Raw genomic sequence first — 22,547 nt, 5'->3', positions numbered from 1 at the left:
CGTTTGTAGCTACATGAATGAAGTTCCGCGTACGTTACAGCAGCTGTAAACAGTCCCTCCCTGACCAGTCTCTCATTTTTCTATCTCTCGACGAACTCGGACGACCCCAAAGACACTTCTGTGGTGAAAAATGAACCGTTATATAATGCTCGCACTGGAGACTCATTCCTAAAGGAAAACTTCACCATGACAACAATTAAATTTTTTTTTTTTTTTTTCTTTCCCCTTTTATGAACGAAATAACCGAATTCACTAAATTCTCAGTTGCTTGTACCAAAATCTTACACATCGCTGAAAAAAAGAGAACGTTTTCAGCGTTTCTGAAGAGAAATGATCTCTGTAATATAAGCATTTGGTCTTTGGTTAAATAATAATAATAAGAAGAAGAAGATGATTAGAAGATGCTTCAGCTATCGTTTAAACTTTTTGAGAGAAGGACATTCTTAAGTTTACACTTTCTTTTTAAATAAATATAAAATGGTGAAATATTATTTTCAGGCGCAAATTGGATACAACAGAAATGCACCTTTACATCCGTTTGTGTTAATATGCATGCGAAACTCCTCTACACAATACATGATATACTGCATCTTTCACCACATACACACACACACACACACGCGCACACACAGGCACAGGTGTTCATTGAAGTTCTTTTTTTAACAACCTGTCAACAAATTGACAAGAAACCAAGAGGCCTGGGGGGAGGGAGGGAGGTGGGGAGTGTGTGAGAGAGGGAGAGAGAGGGAGTGTGTGTGTGAGAGAGAGAGAGGCAGGGAGTGTGTGTGTGTGAGAGAGAGAGAGAGAGAGAGAGAGGCAGGGAGTGTGTGTGTGTGTGTGTGAGAGAGAGAGAGGCAGGGAGTGTGTGTGTGTGTGTGTGTGTGTGTGTGTGAGAGAGAGAGAGGGGCAGGGAGTGTGTGTGAGAGAGAGAGAGAGAGGCAGGGAGTGTGTGTGTGTGTGTGTGTGTGTGAGAGAGAGAGAGGCAGGGAGTGTGTGTGTGTGTGAGAGAGAGAGAGGGGCAGGGAGTGTGTGTGAGAGAGAGAGAGGGGCAGGGAGTGTGTGTGTGAGAGAGAGAGAGAGAGAGAGGGGCAGGGAGTGTGTGTGAGAGAGAGAGAGAGAGGCAGGGAGTGTGTGTGTGTGAGAGAGAGAGAGTATTAGACATGTACAGAGCATAATTCTCTGTTTCATAGTTACTGTAATATTGAAACAAAACATGAAAACCTCATTTCTGGTGTGTGTGTATGGGTCAGTGTGCAGTGTGTGTGTATGGGTCAGTGTGAGGTGTGTGTGTGTGTGGGTCAGTGTGCAGTGTGTGTGTATGGGTCAGTGTGAGGTGTGTGTGTATGGGTCAGTGTGCAGTGTGTGTGTATGGGTCAGTGTGAGGTGTGTGTGTATGGGTCAGTGTGAGGTGTGTGTGTGTATGGGTCAGTGTGAGGTGTGTGTGTATGGGTCAGTGTGAGGTGTGTGTGTATGGGTCAGTGTGCAGTGTGTGTGTATGGGTCAGTGTGAGGTGTGTGTGTATGGGTCAGTGTGCAGTGTGTGTGTATGGGTCAGTGTGAGGTGTGTGTGTGTATGGGTCACTGTGGTGTGTGTGTGTATCGGTCACTGTGAGGTGTGTGTGTGTGTATGGGTCACTGTGAGGTGTGTATGGGTCACTGTGAGGTGTGTGTGTGTGTGTGTATGGGTCAGTGTGAGGTGTGTGTGTATGGGTCACTGTGAGGTGTGTGTGTGTGTGTGGGTCACTGTGAGGTGTGTGTGTGTCACTGTGAGGTGTGTGTGTATGGGTCAGTGTGAGGTGTGTGTGTGTGTATGGGTCAGTGTGAGGTGTGTGTGTGTGTGGGTCACTGTGAGGTGCGTGTGTGTGTATGGGTCAGTGTGAGGTGTGTGTGTGTGTGTGTGTGTGTGTATGGGTCAGTGTGAGGTGTGTGTGTATGGGTCAGTGTGAGGTGTGTGTGTGTGTATGGGTCAGTGTGAGGTGTGTGTGTGTGTGGGTCACTGTGAGGTGCGTGTGTGTGTATGGGTCAGTGTGAGGTGTGTGTGTGTGGGTCAGTGTGAGGTGTGTGTGTGTGTGTGTATGGGTCAGTGTGTGTGTGTATGGGTCAGTGTGAGGTGTGTGTATGGGTCAGTGTGAGGTGTGTGTGGGGGGGGGGGTCACTGTGAGGTGTGTGTGTGTATATGGGTCAGTGTGAGGTGTGTGTGTGTGTATGGGTCAGTGTGTGTGTGTGTGTGTATGGGTCAGTGTGAGGTGTGTGTATGGGTCAGTGTGAGGTGTGTGTGTGTGGGGGGGTCACTGTGAGGTGTGTGTGTGTGTGTATATGGGTCAGTGTGAGGTGTGTGTGTGTAACGCTGGTGGTCCTAATGCTAGCACCTTATCAGTTTATCAGAGTAAAAGTAGACATTCTGCTGGTGAATTATTTTACTTCATACTTCACACTCTCTCTTCTTTAACACACACACACACACACACACACACACACAGCGTGTTGATGGTTTTAAAACCCCCTTTCTAGACGCTGTTCAGTTTTTTCTATACGTCAGGAAGTGGTATGAGTTGAGCGTGTGTGCGTGAGAAAGATACACACCACTGTAAGTTGTACCCTTTGGTGTATGTGTGGCATTGCCACAACGACAAACAACCTGAAAATCATGCATGCGCGCACACACACACACGCGCACACACACACACACACACTGCAGGGTGTGCAGATGAGTTAAAAGCTTCCAGTGACATGTAAACCACCCACACACCTTTTGCTCTTTTCTCGATCATCTCTCCACACACAGCTTGCGTCTCCCCGGCGTCCTCGCGTCCGCCCGTGCCCGAGATCATAAAGAATTTCACGTGAACGGTGAAGCACTCGACTCCGGGAGAAGCACACTGTGTCATTTGGTGTCTTTTTATACGGGATAATGTTGCACTCACGTCAGTGCAAATTAAAGGACGTGCGTTCAGAGCAGAACAGAAATCGAGTGCAGACTCGCGACAGATGAAGACGTGTGACGCTTTTATCCTTCTTTTTTTAATGCTTGTTTAGTTTCTTTTCTTTTCTTTTTTTTTCCCCCCAAGAAACTGATGCTTATCTGACTTTTAACCTGCCTCCTTTCCTGCTCTGTGTGTGTGTGTGTGTGTGTTTATCCAGACGTGAGCTTGGTGGAGTTCTCCGAGCCGGGCGTGTTTAACTACTCCACTCTGTTGCTGAGTGAGGAGCGAGGTGCGCTGTACGTCGGCGCCAGAGAGGCCGTCTTTCAGCTCGACCTCAATGACGTGTCCGTCAAAAATAACCAGGTGAGGTTCTTGGGTGTGAAAGATCACTACAGCGGGTTCTGTATCTGTACATGCAGTTACAGCTGATCTGTATCTGTACATGCGTGTGCGTTTACCACAGGTTCTTTTTACTAAAAGACGTCGGATACCCGTTTACTCGGACTCGGTTATAATACAGGTCCACAGGAGGTTAAATAAAGAGTAGAACACTTCCTGGCATGCCGCTGTAGGAAAATAATCAACCAAGGAATGGTGTGATGAACCCCGACCTCCAGTACGTTCTAATTACGTTCCAGTAACCACGCATCCTGAATGTTTTATTCCTCTTATACCACAGCAGGTTAAATAAGGTAAATAAGAATGAATTTATTGAGAAACAACACACAGGTTTGTTTGTTACAAGTTAGTTCCTGTTCCCACGCGGTCATTTCCTGACTAGCGACTCCCGAAACGGAAAAGTGCAAACTTGTGAAAAGGAAAAGTTAGTTACAGCTTTACGCCTGACTGACCACGTTTACATGCACAGCGATAATCTAATTATTGACCTTATTCTGAATAAAAGAATATAACGATGGTGTTTACATGAGTTGCTTTTAGAATATTCCTTTAACGTTCCCGTTTTACATGTTACAGAACGTAGATCGATTAAGGGCACACGTCATTACGTCCCCACGCCACGCCGTCCGACGTTCCCTCCAGAATTTCACGTACAAACGCACAGTTCGTGTTCGCTATGGTACCGTATCCGGTTTTGGGTGTTTTGAATTTTACGAAAGCTTCAAATGCGGTTAATTATTTGTCGCGCTGTACGTGCAAAGACGCGACTGCTTGAAGCCGTGAGCCGCGTCCCAAACCGCGTACTTACCTACTATATAGTATATAGAAATACGTGTGTTTTTCCTACTATATAGCAGGTAAGTACGTGGTTTCAGACGCAGCCGTGCTCTCTTTTTTGCCGTTAAACGGTTAAGCGCCGCCGTGTGTGTACGTGTGCTGTCGCAGAATGCGGTGAAAACTCCCACACAACGTTAATAGCGTGATTAAGGAGTGCACATGTCTATGAGAGTGTGTAGCGTACATGATGTTTCCCCCACTGAACTGAAAGCTCTTTTTATGGTTTTAAGGTGCTGTGGAAGGTTCCAGATCGTGATATGAGAATGTGCACCTTAAAAGGGAAATCTAAAGAGGTATGAGTTTAAAATAATAATAAACACTTTGGAATAAGTGTCGTTGGGTTTTGTTTTGTTTTCCCCAAACTAGACTTCTTTTTGTTTGTTTCAGACGGACTGTAAAAACTACATCCGGGTTCTTCAGGTGTTGGATGAAGAGCACCTGTATGTGTGTGGAACCCATGCGTTTCAGCCGCTCTGTGATTACCTGGTGTGTACATCTCTGTGCTGTACTCTCAGCATGCGATTTCTGCAAGGTCTAGAGCTCTGCTAGCTTTTCTACCAGTTCTACCATTGTGAGATTAATCAGATGTGGGGATTTCATAATGCAACGAATAAACACGATAACTTTTGATCATGAAAACCTGTTTTTACTGTTTAAAAAAAAACAACCCTTTATCACCTACGCATCTGTTTCCCTGGATAGTGACGACATGCAAGACGACAGACAAGTGCTCGAATTGCTTTTAGCTTTTTATTCTGAATGTGTAGCTGCTTAACATGTGCAGTGTCGCTCTTATTTACGTCAATGCTGCAAATTTTGGTGTTATTTTTTATTTTTATTGTTATTTTCAATGGCAGACTTGTAAAAACTTTAGTTACTTTTCCTGGAGTGACAGCCCCCCAACCCAATCCTCAAACTTGGTTCAATTTGGCACCAGTAGAGACTTAAAGAATATATATATATATTATATTATATTAAATCACCATGGGCTCTAGATTTGCCATGTTCAGGTTCTAGAACTGCTAACCTAAGAACCTTTTTAATTCCTGCCCCGAAGTCTGACCTTTTCTGTGAAAGAGGGACCAAAAAAGGTTCCTAGAACTATACTACAGCCCAGAAAGTTTTACCTGTGGTCATGATGGCCATGTTTCACCGTCAAAGGATTGTTTATTTATTTATTTATTTTTATCATGAACACGCCGAACAAATCCATTTCCCGAGATGGTGATAACATGCAAGATGACAAATAAGTTCTTTAATTGTTTGTAGCTCTTTATTCTGAATGTGTAGTTGCCAGAACAGTTCCATTTGGCACCAGCTAAGGCTCCATGTCTGTCGGAAAGCACTATGGGTTTGGTCCTAGATTTTATATATATATATATATATATATATATATATATATATATATATATATATATATATATATATATAAAATATTTATTTATTTATTTATTTTAGGGTTCTAGATTAAATGTTATTAAGGTTTACTAATAAAACTCAAATTCACAAGCATGACTTGTTAAGCGCTCAAACAAACAAGGGCTGATTTTTGATTTCTGGGCTATATTGTACGTTCCAGTAACCATTTAAAGTTCCTGTGGAAATATGCAGGGGATAATACGGGGGGAAAACTTCTTATTCGGCATTTGTGTGTTTCGCTACCAAAATGTTGAGAGCAAGAAAGAATGTGCAAGCTTTTATACAGGGTTTTATAAACTTTTAACTTAAAAAACCAAGACAAAGAAGGGATGTTTTAAGGAGCTTGAACAGAAGAAAAATGACTCATTTAATCGATTATAGAACGATTGCTTCAGGAATAAACAGCTGCACAAGCTCATGAGGTGTAGGGAACCGAGGAAAGAACGTGGCCTGGGGTGTTTCTCCACCTGAAAACTGGGTCTGGTTTCATTTGTTCCAAAACACACTCTTGTGTGACAGCAGAAGGCAAAAACCCGAGCGGTTTAAGATTAACTCGGGAGAGACACGAGACGTTCTGTGGGCCGCAGAGCCAGAGAGAGACGGGGTGAGGCTGACGGTGTTATCTGTGCCGTGTTTGTTTTTGTATTTGTTTATCAGTCCAGTGTGCTGTTGTGCATCTCTGGGACAGAGTGTGAGAACCTTCCAGAAGGAAGTGCGGGCGAGAGGGCTGTGTGAAACGTGTGACTGGCTGTTTCTCAGCTCGTTTGTACTCGGCGGTTTAGACATGTGCTTCTTGTTCATTTTCCTGAACAGTTAACAGTTGGTGAAATACATTTGTGGTTTCCGTGGTCACATTTGTGGGAAAACGAATTTTCGGTCGAGTAACTGGGTTTCCAGAAACATCAGTGTATTAACGCAAAATCTTCTCTTTCTCACGTGTGCTCTTCTCTTACGTCCTAGTCTTTAAAGGACTTCACACTGATGGGAAAGCAGGATGACGGCAGAGGGAAGTGTTCGTTCGACCCTACCCAGAGTTTTACCACGGTCATGGTCGGTGAGTGAGCGATTGGTCCTTCTTACACGCTACTCTTTATGTCCGACTGTCCGTGGTGTCATCCTAACGCCGCGTGTGTTCGTCGTCCAGACGGCGAGCTGTACTCCGGGACGGCGTACAACTTCCTGGGCAGCGAGCCGATCATCTCCAGATTCTCGCGGCCTCAGAGCCTTCTGCGTACGGAGTACTCCACATCCTGGCTCAACGGTACGCTCCCAGATCTCACTTTGCATATTACACCATCATTAATTCCTGCCCCGGAGTCGGGCGTTTAGTGTGAAAGAAGAACCAAAAAAAGTTCCTAGAACTATACTACAGCCCAGAAAGTTTTACCTGTGGTCATGATGGCCATGTTTTACCATTAAAGGATTTGTTTGTTTATCATGAACACACCACAGCGCTGTCGAGTGCTCGCTTTTCGGCACTTCCCACCATCACCTCATCAGCCCACCATGTTGTTGATTTATTTTCCTATAACAGCATGACTCTGAGTGTTTTATTCCTAAATTTAGTCAATGGAGCATTAATGGGTGTCTCTAACCCCCACTTTTTGGCTGCGTGTCCCGTATGCAGAGCCCAGCTTCGTGTTTGCAGACGTGATCCGGGAGGGAAGCGACAGTCCGGACGGAGACGACGATAAGATTTACTACTTCTTCACAGAGGTCTCCGTGGAGTACGAGTTCTTCGGCAAGCTGCTGATTCCCCGTATAGCCCGTGTGTGCAAGGTGAGCTCGACGTACTCGCACTGCCATCTTGTACCGTAGTTTATTAGAAACGTTCCTTCCTTTACTAATTATAAACTAAAATCTTGTAAAACCTCGGCACTTTTCAAAACCGTTTTATGCTAATTAAGACTCTTCCTGTCAAACCTCAGGGGGATTTGGGTGGTCAGAGAACTCTGCAGAAGAAGTGGACGTCCTTCCTGAAGGCCAAGTTGGTGTGCTCCATGCCCGAGCTCAATTTCGTCTTCAACGTCGTCCGCGACGTGTTCGTGGTTAAAACGCCTGACTGGAGAGAAACGGTCATCTACGGCGTCTTCACCTCCCAGTGGTGAGCGCTCACACGCGTGTGAATGCGTGATTGAAATACTAATCCGCTTCTTTTTTTCTTTCCCTGTTTCCTGTTTTGAATACCTGTTACGCATTCATGGCACACTTTGCTCATACCGCATCGCCTTAGTCATCTGTCACAGGGCAGCAGCACGTTGTGTGGAATGAGGAAGTGAGGCGTGATTTTCATACGCAGCTAATTCTCTTTTAGGGGGAATGTGGGCCTCTCTGCCGTGTGCGCGTATAATATGACGTCAGTGGACGAGGTGTTCTCCAAGGGGAAGTACATGCAGAAGGCTACGGTGGAGCAGTCTCACACCAAGTGGGTCCAATACAATGGCGTCACCCCGTCTCCCAGACCCGGAGCGGTGCGTATACCCGTATACGGCTCCATCGCAGGGGTCTGTGATATGATCGCAGCTTTATATTGTCGTGTTCACGAAACACGTTCTCCTTGTTTGTGTTCTACAGTGCATTACCAACCAGAACCGCGGGCAGAACATCACCAACTCCCTTCTGCTGCCTGATAAGACGCTGCAGTTTGTGAAGGACCACCCGCTCATGGCCGACCCCGTGCTGCCCATCGGCCACGGGCCGCGCCTCACCGCCAAGGGCATCAACTATACGCAGATCGTCGTGGAGAGAGTCACCGCCCTGGACAACAATGTCTACGATGTCCTCTTCACTACCACCGGTGAGTGTGTGAGATGTCAGAGTCTAGAATCCGTATGTCATGTTATGACAATCGATGATGGTTTTTATTTGATTATTCAGATTCTTGCTTTTAAATTTGTCACGATGACTCTATGTTTATCAGATAAAGGCTTTCTGCACAAGTCCGTGGTGTATGAAGGAGGCTCACACATAATCGAAGAGGTCGAGCTGCTAAAAAACCCACAGCCAATCAAAACCCTGCTGCTCTCCACAAGAGAGGTACGGGCAAGGTTTACCATAAAGCGCTACGCAGTTTATTAGCGCTCATATTAGTTCTTGAGTACTCGATTACGGTAACACTACTTTTACGTAACATTTTAATATATATAGTACTGGTCAAAAGTTTGTGGACACTTGACTGAAATGTTTCTCATGATCTTAAAAACCTTTTGATCTGAAGGTGTATAAAGAACGAGTGTGTCTAAGCTTTTGACCTGTAATGTACATTTATTTGTGTGAAAAACACTGCCTTTCTTTCACAAACTCGCACAATAACTCACTACTTTGTTCTCTACAGGGCAGCTTCCTGTACGCGGGTTCGGACTCCGGAGTGGTCCAGTCTCCCACTGCGTTCTGCGGCAAATACGTGACCTGCATGGACTGCATTCTTGCCCGCGACCCATACTGTGCCTGGGACACACACACTGCATCCTGTATTAACATTTTCCAGAAGCAGAATAATGGACAGAACCGGTTAGTTACTCACCTGAACATCATGTGGTGATGAAAAACCCAGACTGTCGTATCTCGGGTTTGACAGAAGATTTCTTATTACTCCTTATTAGGAAGTCACGGTCATGAAGAAAACGTAAAATAACATCCCTAGGAAAGAGACGGGCTTTCATGCTGAGTGCTCGGCAGTCGGTTAATTAGTGATGCGTAGGAGCCTGGCAGAAATAAATGCTATTTGCTATAAGCTTTCTCATAACACGGTGATTTGAACGCTAGTTTTAATGCTAGCTGATATCCACTCGCAGTGGATTACGGGGGAATCTGTCGGGCTATCGGTCACTTCACAAGTGTTGATTCCCTGTAATGGCGCTCTCCATGAAGAATGTAATCGTGTGACTCTATGGGTTACACAAATTTGGGTTACGCAAATTGAGACTTTGAGCATTCAAACAGATGGCGATTGTAATCGATGCATAATTAATAGAATACTGATGATGCAGATGGTCACGTTTTCGCCTCGTTACACCTCTACCATGGCGACGTTTCTCTGAAACAGAAATGTTTCCTGATGCGCTTCTTCAGCTCATCGTCTCCTGATTTATTTATATTTTAAATAACACCATTGTGTCTCCCGTACAGTAATGTTCTGTTATAAACTGCAGCCTGTTTTCTGATTCTTCTCCTTTCTTTCTTTTTGATTCTACAGGGAGTTTATTCAGAACCTGAGAGGAGATGCAGATGAATGTCCATCAGGTAGGTGTTTTTAGATAACCGCCTTCACATCCGTTATGAATACCTTCCGGCCTGTTGACCCAGATGGATCCATGTGACCAGAGCCATGTGTATATTAGTTAGTCACCAGAAAAAGAATTTACATCATGACACAACCCTGACTGTAATCTCTATCGTCTCTATAATACATCACCGATTCGCAATGCAAAGGCTTTGGAACATTTTTGTTTTAGATTAGATCTGTTCACATTCGTGTTTGCATGTGATCCGTCTCTATCTGTATCGCGAACTCTTAACAGCCCACATTTGCGCACACGCACTAAATCACGCACTCATCATGAACAACAAAAAGTTCATGACCTTCCATCATCGAAAAAGAAAATGGCCACGTAGCGTATTAAGTTATTTAGCTAGATTCAAAAGCCTTTTCTTTTACTGTAAAAAGAAATTTAATTATTTGAATAAAAAATAACAATTCTCAAGTCACATTAATTAAGCATAAAAAACCTTGTGGAGTGTTTTTTGTGTTTTTTTTTGTGTTTTTTTTTTTTTTTTTTTTTCAGATAATTACTCAAATTGGCAAAATTGCAGTCGCACGGATATCGTTTTGCACGCTAAACGAGGTAAACCAGACCTTTTAGCTGGACTCATGTTTGACGCACGTGAATCAGAGACGACTTTGGCTGAAAAACCTACGCCCAAACCTCGGCCTGAACCTGCATAAGATGTGCCGTAATTTAGAAAAATTGCACGCTCTTCCAAATATCGCAACATTTCCTTGACTTTGCGTTAATTCCTGCGATGGCGAAGTCCTGGAGGGACTGACCGATATTCTAACTAATTCAGAAAGCTAACTGTGGAGAACACTTGAAGAATTTAGATCTGTGTCACATTTAAAGCGCACCTATTTATGGTTGTGTAACGTGCCTAATCGTCTCGTACTAGGGATGTCATGATACCAAAGATCTAGTAGTCGGTACCGATACCACCAAAAGTACACGATACTCGATACCGAAGTCGATACCACGGTGTGGTATAAAAAAAAACTCCTGGAGGACATCCTCCACTGGCTACTGGCACGGGGGGGGTTATTTTAGTTATCAAACACTGTCTGATAATGAGTGGACGTGCACTCCTAAACGCGCACGCACACACGCACCTTATACTCTGTATGCAAGCTTTAGTTTAAATTCACTGATATGGTGGCAGACCAAAACGATTTATTAAAAGCATGAACATGTGAATAATTATTGGTGACATTATGCTACATGTTGCTGACAGGACACGGGCTGAATGGTGCTGCATGGAGGCCCATTCGGAGGTAGTTTATAACACTGCAATGCGTTCGCGTCGTTAACAAATAACAGGCTATCGCTAACATTACATGGAGCATGACGTTAGCCGGTTTCACGGCCACAATGCCAGCTGCCTCAAACAGACATAATATAGGACCATCTTTCAGGTGCTTCGCCAAATTCCAGGTGTTTCCTCGCTTTGTTTGAAATGAACGATAGCATCGGTTTCACACCGGAAACCGATACTAGCTTTTCTCCCAACGAGTCGGGGCGGAGCTAAACTCCCCCCCCCCATCATTGTCAAAAAAGACTCGTTTGATGATCCACGGGTAATTAGCAGGGGTATTTCAATAACGTAAGTTAACGGATTAGCAGAGGCTAACAGACTAACCGCTGTGCATGTATACAACACACAAAAAAAACACTCGGTAGAAAATACATACATAAATAATTAATCTTGATGAGTCTTTATTTATCACATATACATATGCACAGTGAAATTGTTTTCTTCACATACCCCAGCATGTTAGGAAGTTTGGGTCAGAGTGCAGGGTCAGCCATGATACGGTGCCCCTGGAGCAGAGAGGGTTAAGGGCCTTTCTCAAGGGCCCAACAGTGGCAGCTTGGCAGTGCTGGGGCTTGAACCCCCGACCTTCCAATCAGTAACCCAGAGCCTTAACCACCGAGCCACCACTGCCCCTAATCATACTTACAGGTTGTGATCCAGAGGTGCAAGATGGTCCGAAAAAAGTGGGTATGAGGGCGGGTCAAAGCTGTTCGTGAGTAGCTGATGAAGACCGGAGGCGGGGTTTTTTTTGTTACAAACCTACGTAGGTTCGTACAGGAAGTAAGCCTGGAATTACAGATGACTCGTTTCAGCTGTTCAGAATTGGTTTCTTCTTTTGGGAGTCAATAAACCCTCCGCTTGTCGTGCATGTTTTTTTTGTGTTTTTTTTACATTCACAAACAGCCATATAACACACTAAGTGAATGGTTAATATCTGAAAAACCGTAACAGAGGACCCGACCTCCAACACGGAAAAGTGCGACATAATGGCGAATTCCAAGTCGGGAACTCTGACAACATCCAGCTCACATCACAACACTACGGCGGTAAACGGATTTCCCTTCGGATCGTTGTCTACTCGATAGCGTCGCTTTATTTAGTTGTGAAAAAGGTGTTTAACAGCTTTGTAACTTTAACACTAGATGTAATGCACGTTGCGTTTCTCATCACGCGGAATTGCGCAGAAATAATTCACACGGATGTCTTTATATGTTTATCAAATAAATACAGAGAACAGACTTACAAACTCGGACTTTCCGAGTACAGCGGATTGCAGCGTTAGTCTTAATTGGTGGTCAGGCTGTGAAGCAAATTTTCATGAACTGGACACGGGCGTTTGTTTATTTTAATCCTGTCTCCCGTGTCGTCTCTCCCACAGCGAGACCGCGCTCGATAGACATCCCCCAGCAGGTGGTGGTAAAGCCGGGCAGTTCGACGGAGCTGGAGTGCGACGTGCGCTCAAGCCTGGCACAGGTGTTCTGGAAGGTTAACGACAGTGTCCTGACCGAGTCGGCTCACTTCCTCCTGATGGCCGGCTCTGGGCTGCTCATCTACAGCGTAACTCCACAGAACCAGGGCCGTTACGAGTGCTGGACCGCCGAGTCCGCCGCGGGGAAGAACTTCACCCGGCTGATGGCCTCCTACGATCTACGACTGGAGCTTCCCGAAATCTCACGTGTGTCCTCGGTCGAGATCTTCAACGTCCCCAATCCTGATCCATCCACATCGCGCACCGCCATCAGCACCACCACCACAGCGGCACCGCGAGGTAAAATCGGCAACGGTAACACCGCAGGACCTTCTCCACTAACTCCATCTACCCTGTCCAGTGTGCCTCCGCCCCCACTAACCCGCCCCGCTACCACGGCTAACGTCTATGGCGCGAAAGCAGAAACCAAACATTATGTCCCTCCTCAGAGTAGCGATTCACGAGATCCAGGACCCGAGATCAAGGATCCTCACGCAAAGTACCTCCAGTACGACAACAGTAAAGCGCTGCTGTTCCTCTTCCTGCTCTTCTTCCTCCTGTTCCTGTTCGGCCTGGCGTATAACTGCTACATGCAGTACCTCCCAGTTCCGTGTCTGAGGCTCCGCGCCGCCGTGCTCGGCTCGCAGAAGAAACCACAGAACGAGTACGCAGCCTGTGAGGCGGGGTTGATGGAAGCACTGCCGGAAAAACGCGACCAGAACGAACCGCCTCGTCAGAACGGAGCGCTCCGTGACACGGGATATGAAACGGAACCGGAGTGTGGAAACGGCAAAATTCCATTACATAGCTACGAAGAGGACAACGAGAGCGCCGCCGCGAAACAAGGGCCGTTTGACGTAAACTGCGAATCGCAACCGATCGAGTACGCAGACGCCGACGCATCGTAACGGACACTAGCAAAAACGAAAGAAGGGACGACTTTACCTCCGTCTTGCGTGCATTGAAATTAACTACAAATTGAAACAACCAATTTTGTTTTTCTTTTCTTTTTTTGTGGTATTGCTGTCTCACCTTGCTCGTGGTTGTTTTTTGTTGTTGTTTTTGTAACAATACAATTTTTGACAGCGTCGATATTTTTTTTTTTTTTTTTTTTTTTTTTTTAAATAAATCCACATAATTCCAAATTGGAAACGTGGTTTACCAAATTGGTAAGTTAATTCAATATTTTCCAAATTGGAGCAATTTTTTTTAGGTGGGCAGGACTATTTTCTCTCTCTCTCTTCTTTTTTTTTTTTTTTTTTTTTTTTTTTTTTTTTTTTTTTTTTTTTTTTTTCCTCTTTTCTCTCTCTCTCTCTCCCTTCACCCTCCCTTCAATCTATTGCGTTGTTGCGTGTTACTCTCAGGGACGTTGATCGTACTTTGCCAAATCTTTCCAAATCAGCACATGAAGGAAGGAATCAGCGCTCTCTGTACAAAAAAAAAATAATAACAATAATTCAATTTTAAAACTGGAACGCTGGATGGATTGATGAGCTAACACGGACATCGTGAGGAAAATCGTTTAATTGGATGCGGAAATATGAATTATTGAAGACTGGAGACGAAGATGCAACGGTATTTAAAAAAAAATTTCAATGACACGCAAAAAAAAAAAAAAAAGTAAAAATACAGACTGTGAGTGTTTGGTTCTGTGAAATTGGTGTTCCGCTCCACATGGTGTTCCAGGCTCGGTGTTACCCTGTGGTTCTTACTCACTCATAAGATGTATCTGAACTTCCTAGGTTCCTCGCTAACATCCCAGATCCTGGAGAACCCCCTGTGTTCTCCAGGGCCAGGGAACAGGGTTCTCTTTATGTTTTTAGATCTTTTGAAGATGATGATGATGATTATTATTATTATTATATTTAAGCATCTAAATTAGCTTGGAGGGTTTTTTTTCTTTCTCATTTTTTTTTTTACTAACATGTTCTCACTTTCCATCTCACCTCCGTGTGTGTGTGTGTGTGTGTGTGGTTTCTGAATTTCTTACTGTGCCCTCTCTCTCTTTCTCTTTCTCCTGTCCACTCCTCCCTCTGTCCCTGCACAGCTTGCTCATCTTTTCCTTCCTCCTCTTCCTCTTCTTCCTCCTCTTCCTCAGTATGGAGAGGTTTGGAGGGTGGAGGCGCTCGTTTGCTCCCCCCGCTGCTGAGCGAGCAGTCCTGGGGCGTTCACTCCCACCAGGCCTTCCTCCTGTTCTGCCTGGCTGTGGGTGAGTGGTACCTCTGACCTTTGACTTCTGCAGTCTGCCTGGCTTGCTTACAGTCCCTCAATCTCGCTGTTGCAGTGGGTTTTTTCCCCCCTCTTTCTCTCACCCTTTTTTCCATCTCTCTCTCTCTCTCTCTCTCTCCCCCTCTCTCTCTCACTCATTCCCCCAAACCCTGTCTCTTTCTGCCTCGCTTTCCATCCCCCTCTTCTCTCTTTCTGTCCCCTTTCGCGCTCCCTCTCCTCTGTCTGTCTGCCCACTGTCTCTCCATACCCCCCTCCCCCGCTCTCCTGGACTCTTATCTCCATCTCTGTTCCTTTTCATCTGGTCATGATACTCCACAAAAGTGCTTCCTTTCCTTCCTTCCTTCCTGTCGAACTTTTACAAAAGGCGAGGAAGCGATTGTGTAGTATCGATGCAGATGCTCACGGATCCGAGTGATGCACGTTGCCAAATCTTCTGTGAAAACACTCCTTCCATCCATCGCTCCATCGTTCGTGCCTGGAGCGTTCCAGGTTCATTCCTATCTGGACACACAAAAAAAATACATTCAGCTTGTAATTTCAAGCTGCTGACTCGTTCTTTTCTTTTCTGTTTTTCTGTCACAGTTGGAAAATCAGACTTCTTTCCTCAGATGTTGGATTAAAACTTAAAAAATAAAATAAAAAATAAAAAAAGTAAAAATCACTGAACTTTGAGCCTAGTGTGTATATATTTGACCTGTTTCAGTATGTCTTTGTACTTTTCCCCCATATTTCCTTGTACAGTGTAAATATAAGTACATATGTATATTCTGACTGTACATATTTTTTTTCTTTAAATTTTAGCCACCTTAATAAATGTTGAATTAATTGACGTTAAAGATCCTGTTTCCTTCCTTCATTTTTATCCGAGATTGTAAATTCTAAAGGTCTTAATGGACGTCAAAAGCAAGACAATCGGAGCAGAGTTAAAAACCTATTAGTGTTTTCGTTGTGGTTTTTCAGGGTTTAAAGGACTTTAATCGATCGTGACGTACCTTCTAAGCCGAGACAACTACTAAACCGATTTAAAAATTCTATATACCGCTCAAAAGTTTGTGGACACTCGGCTGAAATGTTTCTCATGATCTGAAGGTGTATTAAACGTGTGAAATTGGTGTCGAAGACAAAAAAATATAATCGTGCCGACGTATTCCTTTCTTGCGTTAGAAAACTAACATTTTATTTACAAAATAAATGTTTTTAAACGGAGCGAAATATTCCGAAAAGCAGCCGATAAGTGTTTGGCGTCGGTGGGAACTCCTTTAATACTGCTTAAAAAGCATCTCAGGGAAATTCCTCAAGAAATCGGGTGAGAAAACGCCAAGAATACATTTCTGGAAATTCTCTGCAAAAAGGGCGTCTACTTTTGAAGATATTAAATTATTCTGATTTATTTTGGATTTATTATCACAACATAATTCCCATAGTTCCATTTGTGTTACTCCAGAGTTTTAATGCCTTTATTATTATTCTAAAATGTGGAAACTAAAAATAAAGGATGAATGTGTCTAAACGTTTGACCTGTAGCATACAACGTGCACAAATTAAATATGCAAATGCAAGTATAATTTATGCAGGTAAATGCAAAGGTTTGCAGGAAAAATCTAAGAAAAATATTCCGTGGTGTTCCTCAGACGTTCGTTCAAAATGGTGGAAACTTGTATGTTATGATATTAACCGTGAAACGTAAGGACGAATAAAACACTCGGGTGTCATGCTCTTCTAGGCAAATAATCAGTGACAGTGGTGTAATGAAACGGCGTTACTGTTACCCCCCTGAAGTTGATTTATTTTCTAATAACAACGCGTCCCATAGTGTTTTATTCTTCTTATACGACAGCAATTTCCTAAAGATGACTTTTTATCGGTTTACAGTTGCGTTTAATGTTGTGGAATGCCCACAAGTTCCTGTTCTCCTTACGTTCTAGAAGCTATAAACAGTCGTTCTCTCACCAGCCGCACTTTTTCTCTCTTGACGTTAACAAGACAGAAAAAAACTGTTACTGAGAACCGTCAAAGCTCAAAACTTACCGACCATAACAAAGCTCTGACACTGGAGACTCCTTCCATAAATGTTAAATATCTATTTACAGAAATATCAAAGATTTATGTGTTTATTTTTTTTTAGTTTGATTAGTCTTAGATCATGTGGAGCGTCCGCCGTACAAGTCCCTGTGAATGTGCTGTTATTATGGATACGATAACGTATCCGACCAGGCTCGTTAATATACGGTAACCCTTTGATTTGTCTTGCAGCCAGTACTACTTTCAAAGCTGATGTTCTGGAAAATTAATCACCGTCTTCTGACCAATTAGGATCGTTAAACCAAGGAGCATGCAAACTTTGAGCTTGTGGGCGTGTCCAAGCCATAACACCTCACCGTGTTCATCTTCAGACTGATTTAAGTACTTGTGTGTTGCTGTGATTGGTTCTTCGCTTGCGCCTGACGCATGGCTTTAACTGAACCACCCAGCCGTTAGGAGAATTAAGAGTGTTCCTGCGTGTGGTAAGAAGCTTGCGAGTGTTCTGTGTGGGGGGGGGTTTGTGTTCGCACGTAAGTGCCATTTGTCCCTCCAGGTCCCGATGATGTTAGCCTTCAGTGGCACTCGAACGGGAGGAGACTGGAGACGCCCGTCACAGAGTACAGACACGCCCTCGATGGAGATGCTGTGCTGGTGAGCAGCTGGGTGAGGGAGGAGCCTTTGGGTAAAGACACCCAATACCAGTGCAGCGCCGTGTCCAGGGCAGGAAATGACACGTCTAAAATCGATCTCCGACTCAGTAGCCGAGGTAATGGATCCTAACTGAGGTGATGAACGATTCACTCGGGCATAGAGTTCTGTTATGTCCGAGTCTGAAGTCCAACCGATGTGTTTGTTAGCTTGCTGTTTGTGTTTGAGGAATATTTATTGTTCTCATGGGTTCCATTAAGCCTTCAGTTAAACACACAACAAATATAAACAGATTGCTGTTTGGGGAAAATATTCTGTAGTATACTCTTTATCAGACTCTTATACTCATTACAATACTCTTTATCAGACTCTATATCAGATTCTTATACTCATTACAATACTCTTTATCAGACTCTTATACTCATTACAATACTCTTATCAGACTCTTATACTCATTACAATACTCTTATCAGACTCTTATACTCATTACAATACTCTTATCAGACTCTATATCAGACACTTATACTCATTACAATACTCTTATCAGACTCTATATCAGACTCTATAATACTCATTACAATACTCTTATCAGACTCTATATCAGACTCTTATACTCATTACAATACTCTTTATCAGACTCTATATCAGACACTTATACTCATTACAATACTCTTTATCAGACTCTTATACTCATTACAATACTCTTATCAGACTCTTATACTCATTACAATACTCTTATCAGACTCTATATCAGACACTTATACTCATTACAATACTCTTTATCAGACTCTATATCAGACTCTTATACTCATTACAATACTCTTTATCAGATTCTATATCAGACTCTTATACTCATTACAATACTCTTATCAGACTCTATATCAGACTCTTATACTCATTACAATACTCTTATCAGACTCTTATACTCATTACAATACTCTTATCAGACTCTTATACTCATTACAATACTCTTATCAGACTCTATATCAGACACTTATACTCATTACAATACTCTTTATCAGACTCTATATCAGACTCTTATACTCATTACAATACTCTTTATCAGATTCTATATCAGACTCTTATACTCATTACAATACTCTTATCAGACTCTATATCAGACTCTTATACTCATTACAATACTCTTATCAGACTCTATATCAGACTCTTATACTCATTACAATACTCTTTATCAGACTCTTATACTCATTACAATACTCTTTATCAGACTCTATATCAGACTCTATATCAGACTCTTATACTCATTACAATACTCTTTATCAGACTCTATATCAGACTCTTATACTCATTACAATACTCTTATCAGACTCTATATCAGACTCTTATACTCATTACAATACTCTTATCAGACTCTTATACTCATTACAATACTCTTATCAGATTCTTATACTCATTACAATACTCTTTATCAGACTCTATATCAGATTCTTATACTCATTACAATACTCTTTATCAGACTCTATATCAGACTCTTATACTCATTACAATACTCTTATCAGACTCTATATCAGACTCTTATACTCATTACAATACTCTTATCAGACTCTATATCAGACTCTTATACTCATTACAATACTCTTATCAGACTCTATATCAGACTCTTATACTCATTACAATACTCTTTATCAGACTCTATATCAGACTCTTATACTCATTACAATACTCTTATCAGACTCTTATACTCATTACAATACTCTTATCAGACTCTATATCAGACTCTTATACTCATTACAATACTCTTTATCAGACTCTTATACTCATTACAATACTCTTTATCAGACTCTATATCAGACTCTTATACTCATTACTCTTATCAGACTCTATATCAGACTCTTATACTCATTACAATACTCTTTATCAGACTCTATATCAGACTCTTATACTCATTACTCTTATCAGACTCTATATCAGACTCTTATACTCATTACAATACTCTTATCAGACTCTTATACTCATTACAATACTCTTATCAGACCCTATATCAGACTCTATAATACTCATTACAATACTCTTATCAGACTCTATATCAGACTCTATAATACTCATTACAATACTCTATATCAGACTCTATATCAGACTCTTATACTCATTACAATACTCTTTATCAGACTATATCAGACTCTATAATACTCATTACAATACTCTTTATCAGACTCTTATACTCATTACAATACTCTTTATCAGACTCTATATCAGACTCTTATACTCATTACAATACTCTTTATCAGACTCTATATCAGACTCTTATACTCATTACAATACTCTTTATCAGACTCTTATACTCATTACAATACTCTATATCAGACTCTATATCAGACTCTATAATACTCATTACAATACTCTTTATCAGACTCTATATCAGACTCCATAATACTCATTACAATACTCTTTATCAGACTCTTATACTCATTACAATACTCTTATACTCATTACAATACTCTATATCAGACGCTTATACTCATTACAATACTCTTTATCAGACTCTTATACTCATTACAATACTCTATATCAGACGCTTATACTCATTACAATACTCTTTATCAGACTCTTATACTCATTACAATACTCTTTATCAGACACTATATCAGACTCTTATACTCATTACAATACTCTTTATCAGACACTATATCAGACTCTTATACTCATTACAATACTCTTTATCAGACACTATATCAGACTCTTATACTCATTACAATACTCTTTATCAGACTCTTATACTCATTACAATACTCTTTATCAGACTCTTATACTCATTACAATACTCTTTATCAGACTCTATATCAGACTCTTATACTCATTATAATACTCTATATTCTACTCATCAGATTCTATTATAATTGTTACAATACTCTGTATCAGTCTTTTATACTCATTATAATACTCTATATTCTACTCATCAGACCCGATCACTCTTATATACTCATTATAATTCTCTATTCTACTCTTTATTAGACTATATCAGACTCTATTATACTCATTACAATACTATATTCTAATCTATCAGACTATTATACTTGTTACAATACTCTGTATTCTACTCTTTATCATACTCTATACTAATTGTTACAATACTCTATATTATACTCTTTATTAGACTATATCAGACTCCATAATACTCGTTACAAGACTCTATATCAGACTATTATACTAATTACAATACTCCCTCCAAACGCTATCAGACAATATTGGATTCTATTATATTAGTTAGAATACTCTATACTATTTATCAGACTCTGTCAGACTCTAAAATACACATTACAATATTCTAGATTCTACTTTATCATAGTCCTTATTCCTGTGTTCGGTGAAATTGCCGTTCCAGGCTCGGTTCATGTTCGCCTGGTTCTTACTCACTCATAAGATACACAAAGAACTTAAAGTTCCTAGGTTCCTCTAACATACTGGGCCTGTAGAACCACGGTGCCCTGCACATTTTTGCAGGAAGTCTAAGGTAACTTAATCACTCTTTACAACCTTGGTGAGCAGAAAAGCTTCTCAAACATGCGTAATACACTGAACTTTAATGCTGATCAGTTTGATCAAAGCAGTGCAGTGATTCAGAGTGTGAGGAAATGACATGTAGACGGTGAGTTTTTAAAGATCTTTAGGATTCAGATCTACACAATATGATCTTTGGAGTAGGGAAAGCCAAGTCACGATTTAAAAAATGAAATAAAAACCTTTTAATTTCGGCTAAATGTATTTATGGGGTGTTTAAGTTCAAGTATACTTATAACAAACTATGTATGTTATTCGGAGAAAAAGCTGATTTTGGCTGAAACCCGCAGGGGCATTGATGGGTTTTTCCCAGACCCACATACACAGAAGTTCTCCAGGTAGAATCTGTTGTGTTGCTTTTTGCAGATGAAGCCGACACCGTGTCCGAAGAGCTGAGCGAGTGGAGAGCCGCCGTCGTCGAGTATGAGCGACAGTTTCACGACTGGAAGGAAATTTGGGTAGGTGTGCTCACACAGCCTAGGCGTATCCCTAACCCTCACCCTAACTGGACTGTATTAAGTGTGAAATGAAAATAAGAGCTGCCCGTGTCCAGTAGCTGTCATTTAATATAGATGAGATTGTTTCTTGTTCTTATTAATCCTGTAGTGAATGTGCAATCTCTTCATCCCTAACCACCTGCATATTGTAACGTCTTGCTCATGCCAGGGGTGTGGAGTTTTCACGTGTGTGCTGTGCATTTTTCTGCTTACGACACCGAGAAAAAGGGGAAGCGAAATCGCCTGCGGCCTCTGCGTTCACATGCCATCCTAACTGGCTGCTGGCTGAGCAAAGAGCAGTAAATTATTAATCAGACGCAGGAAACATTGACATGAGGGAAACAGTAAATGGCTGTGTTGCAATCCACATGCTTTTATCCAGTGACAAAGGCAATGTTGTCAAATTGGACTCCTACTTAACTGGGGTCATTATCACTCTCTTTGTATTGTAGATAAATTAGATGCAAAGGAGGGTCCCCCCCCACCCAGAAATCATGGAGCATGCCCTTTGTTTTTACTTTTAATAAAACCCTTAATGGAAGGAGAGGAAAAAAAACAGTGAAGTAAATAATGAAAGAGACAGAGAAAAAATACACAACAACACAGAAGAAAACTTTAAATAGCCAAAAAAAAAAAAAAAAACCCACCACAGGACAGAAAAGAGCAAAGGAAATAAAGAAATACTTTAAATACGTCGGATGAAAACTCTAAAAGAGCGACGTAAATTAACAACTAGAGGATTTTTTTTCTAGAGAAATGCAGACACATATTATAAATTAATTTATATCAGAGCAAACAAGTCTTTCTCAATCCAAGTCCCCTTTAGAGCAAAATCATTGAGGAGGAACCATAATGGTTCCAAATTCAGAGTGTCTCTTGAGGCGAATGTGTGATGATCTAGAAAATGCAGTTAACGCAATGCTAAACTGGTAGCTAGAGACTTCCATTAACAGTTAGCTACATGAGCCCTGAAGCTCAGAATTTAGAGAACAAGCGAGTCTTG

General features: G+C 41.9%; 1 protein-coding gene across 8 annotated transcripts in view; it reads left to right on the top strand.

Moving 5' to 3' along the window:
* Positions 1 to 22,547, top strand: part of sema4d (sema domain, immunoglobulin domain (Ig), transmembrane domain (TM) and short cytoplasmic domain, (semaphorin) 4D) — a 66,984-nt gene that overhangs the window by 41,434 nt on the left and 3,003 nt on the right. For 7 of the 8 annotated variants that reach the window (XM_017492707.3, XM_017492713.3, XM_047162055.2 and 4 more), the window contains 13 exons: positions 3,141 to 3,286; positions 4,390 to 4,452; positions 4,547 to 4,645; positions 6,539 to 6,632; positions 6,723 to 6,839; positions 7,206 to 7,357; positions 7,507 to 7,682; positions 7,893 to 8,049; positions 8,153 to 8,375; positions 8,499 to 8,614; positions 8,913 to 9,088; positions 9,774 to 9,820; positions 12,540 to 14,256. In XM_017492707.3, the coding sequence (XP_017348196.1) occupies positions 3,141 to 3,286; positions 4,390 to 4,452; positions 4,547 to 4,645; positions 6,539 to 6,632; positions 6,723 to 6,839; positions 7,206 to 7,357; positions 7,507 to 7,682; positions 7,893 to 8,049; positions 8,153 to 8,375; positions 8,499 to 8,614; positions 8,913 to 9,088; positions 9,774 to 9,820; positions 12,540 to 13,537 (2,564 nt within the window). In that variant the 3' untranslated portion in view covers positions 13,538 to 14,256. Of the gene's footprint in view, positions 1 to 3,140; positions 3,287 to 4,389; positions 4,453 to 4,546; positions 4,646 to 6,538; positions 6,633 to 6,722; positions 6,840 to 7,205; positions 7,358 to 7,506; positions 7,683 to 7,892; positions 8,050 to 8,152; positions 8,376 to 8,498; positions 8,615 to 8,912; positions 9,089 to 9,773; positions 9,821 to 12,539; positions 14,257 to 14,676; positions 14,839 to 17,433; positions 17,647 to 21,413; positions 21,506 to 22,547 lie in introns of those variants that run through there. The other variant, XM_047162056.2, reaches the window with a different exon arrangement.

Source organism: Ictalurus punctatus, chromosome 18 (assembly GCF_001660625.3).
Source record: "Ictalurus punctatus breed USDA103 chromosome 18, Coco_2.0, whole genome shotgun sequence".
NCBI classification, from domain to species: Eukaryota; Metazoa; Chordata; class Actinopteri; order Siluriformes; family Ictaluridae; genus Ictalurus; species Ictalurus punctatus.
The sequence above is the reverse complement of the archived record's forward strand: the minus strand, read 5'-3'. Positions and strand labels throughout refer to the sequence as shown.